The 2662-nt window shown below is 35.7% G+C and overlaps 1 protein-coding gene across 1 annotated transcript; it reads left to right on the forward strand.

The window, feature by feature from the left end:
• Positions 1 to 261: 261 nt before the first annotated feature.
• Positions 262 to 2662, forward strand: LOC113308310 (GABA transporter 1-like). The gene is made up of 4 exons (XM_026556788.1): positions 262 to 908; positions 995 to 1125; positions 1205 to 1441; positions 2330 to 2662. The coding sequence occupies exons 1-4, from the start codon at positions 677 to 679 to the stop codon at positions 2660 to 2662; spliced, it is 933 nt and encodes a 310-aa protein (XP_026412573.1). The 5' UTR covers positions 262 to 676.

The following is a 2662-nucleotide window of genomic DNA, read 5'->3' on the forward strand; positions in this document are numbered from 1 at the left end:
GCATCACGAGAAGGTAATGCTTAATATAAATAATAATGGGCTGATGTAATAAATTAGGATTTAGGAGTACCTAATAATTGTAATAATGTGATGAAAGTTTACTTTTGGAAGTCGATGACGAAATAATGCCTTTTGTCGATTAATCTAAATCTTCCATCAAAAACATTTAATCTAAACTCAATTGCGACTCTCAAACACCTTGCATTTTTTTTGTCTGGTCATGTACTAGATCATTTAGAGATAGCTCAGCACTAACTCCTAATATTTTTGAACAATCGATCCAATGCGACTAAAGTATATCCTTTATCTCTGACCGATTAAAATGGAAAAAAAATAAAATCAAAATGATTAATTTAATTAGCTGGGTAGGTTTGTTTCTTTCTGTATCGAGTGCGCGTTTGGACATATCGAAAGACATAGTCGAGTTCTTATACTTGCAGACATGTTGTTTGATTATTTTATTTTTCGCTCGGTCAGACAATTACATGCATCCCACATGTCCAATGATATATAATTGTCATGGATCTACATCTTTCTGTATATTTTATTTCTGATCGGTTCTTTCTGCGTATGCTGATATGTTCAGGGTACGTATATACTGTTTAAACTTGCAATAACAGAAAAGTAGCTTGAGGAGGAGGAGGAGGAGGAGGTAGAGAAACAGAGAGATCTTGTCATGAGTTTTGATTTTAGCATCTTTTTATATTCTTATCTGCAGACAATTTACTTGGTATTAAATCCAGAAAATAGGAGTATGAAACTATACCACTTTCTCATAATATTTGGAGGTCTACTTCTGATATTGGCTCAAATCCCATCTTTTCATTCTTTGAGGCACATCAACCTCATTTCTTTGCTACTCTGCCTTGCTTACAGCACTTGCGCAATAGCTGGTTCTATTTACGTAGGTAAGTGACCAAACGCCTTTACTAGTAGTTCTTAATTGAGATTATGTATAAGAAACTTATAAATCCTCGTTGTTGTGTTATAATAGGGAATTCTTCAAATGCACCACCAAAGGACTACACGATAAAGGGTGATCCTGTCGATAAGGTGTTTAGTATTTTTAACGCCGTTGCCATTATTGCCACCACCTTTGGGAATGGAATTATTCCTGAAATTCAGGTTTGCGTTACCGTTTTTGGATGGTTAGTTTCGGTTATGTGTATTACCCTGTTCTGAACCCTCCAGTTGAAATTTCCAGGCAACGTTAGCGCCTCCTGTGAAGGGAAAAATGTTCAAAGGATTATCAATCTGTTACACTGTAGTGAGCGTTACGTTCTTTGGCGTCGCCATTTCAGGTTATTGGGCATTCGGTAATAACGCAGGCGGAATTATCATTAATAACTTCATGAATGAGAGTGGCAATGCTTTGGTTCCAGGATGGTTCCTTTTGTTGACCAATGCCCTTGTACTTGTGCAACTTTCTGCACTTAGTGTGGTAAGAACCAGTGTAGTCAATATCGGCCGTATCGGCCGATATATCGGGGATATTTCGGATATCGGTCCAGAACGATATGATAAGAAGGATATCGGGGATACGATATTCGCCCGATAATATCGGTCGAATATCGGCCGTATCGGTCGATACGAAATTTTCCTACATTTGCTGATATGAGACGGTATTGGTCGTTTTCTATAAAGTTTAAGGGTAATTTTCGCGAAGAAAGTCTTCCAGGTGGTAGTAGAGGTGCATGTAGCTCTCGAAGCAAGTCTACTAAAGTTACTCTTTTGCTTTTTGATAAAATTGATGTTATCTATTATATCTTATCCGAAAATGTGTGGAGAAATGTTTAATATAAAATTATAGTTTCTAAATCTAGAACAGATATTTCAACGATAATATCCCCGATATAAAATCGTACCAGTGTATCGGTCCCGGCCGAGATGAACCGATATCCGATATTAACTACATTGGTAAGAACACTAGCATTTTCTTTTTGGTTATTTTTTTAATTTTTTTATAACAGAAGGTAAAACCAAGACAGACTAACTGACTCTAATTATTAAGAGACACCCCGAATTTAATTTTCTTCTAGGGTAAGAGACACCCTGAACATTATTAATAAGATTATTAACTATCATTTCTGGTGGAAAATGATAAATTACAGATAATAATTATTAACACCATAAAAAGATAATGATAAATTTTGCGTGCTTATAATTATTATTCCTTCCGTTTCTGAAAAAATGTTACTTTCAATTTTTTAATTTGACCTATTTTTAAGCTAAAATGAGAAAGTGAAAGTATCATTTTTTTTTAGAAATAGAGGTAGTATTACTTTTTTTTCTTTTGCTCGATGATAATAATAAATTTTCTCAACGACAGATATACTTGCAACCCACGAACGAGTTGCTGGAACGTCAATTTTCAGACCCTAAATGCCCTGCACTCTCTCCACGAAATGTAATACCAAGGCTTATTTCTCGATCGTTAGCTGTGGTATTCTCTGTGATAGTTGCAGCCACACTTCCTTTCTTTGAAGACATTATTGCATTGGTGGGAGCATTAGGTTTCATGCCTCTCGACTTCATGTTGCCTGTTTTATTCTACAATTTGACCTTTAAACCACTGAAACAAGGAGCTATTCTCTGGCTGAACATCACAATCTTCGTTGTTTTCTCAGCACTTGCGGTTATAGCAGTTGTAACTGCAGTTTGA

The sequence above is a fragment of the Papaver somniferum genome, chromosome 9 (assembly GCF_003573695.1).
Source record: "Papaver somniferum cultivar HN1 chromosome 9, ASM357369v1, whole genome shotgun sequence".
NCBI classification, from domain to species: Eukaryota; Viridiplantae; Streptophyta; class Magnoliopsida; order Ranunculales; family Papaveraceae; genus Papaver; species Papaver somniferum.

What these genes read in the sequence shown, in the direction of transcription:
- LOC113308310 (XM_026556788.1), top strand. Translation starts at nt 677, where the DNA reads ATGAGTTTTGATTTTAGCATCTTTTTATATTCTTATCTGCAGACAATT. An exon ending in AGCTGGTTCTATTTACGTAG is followed by an intron (nt 909 to 994) that starts GTAAGTGACCAA and finishes GTGTTATAATAG; the next exon opens with GGAATTCTTCAAATGCACCA. An exon ending in AACTTTCTGCACTTAGTGTG is followed by an intron (nt 1,442 to 2,329) that starts GTAAGAACCAGT and finishes TCTCAACGACAG; the next exon opens with ATATACTTGCAACCCACGAA.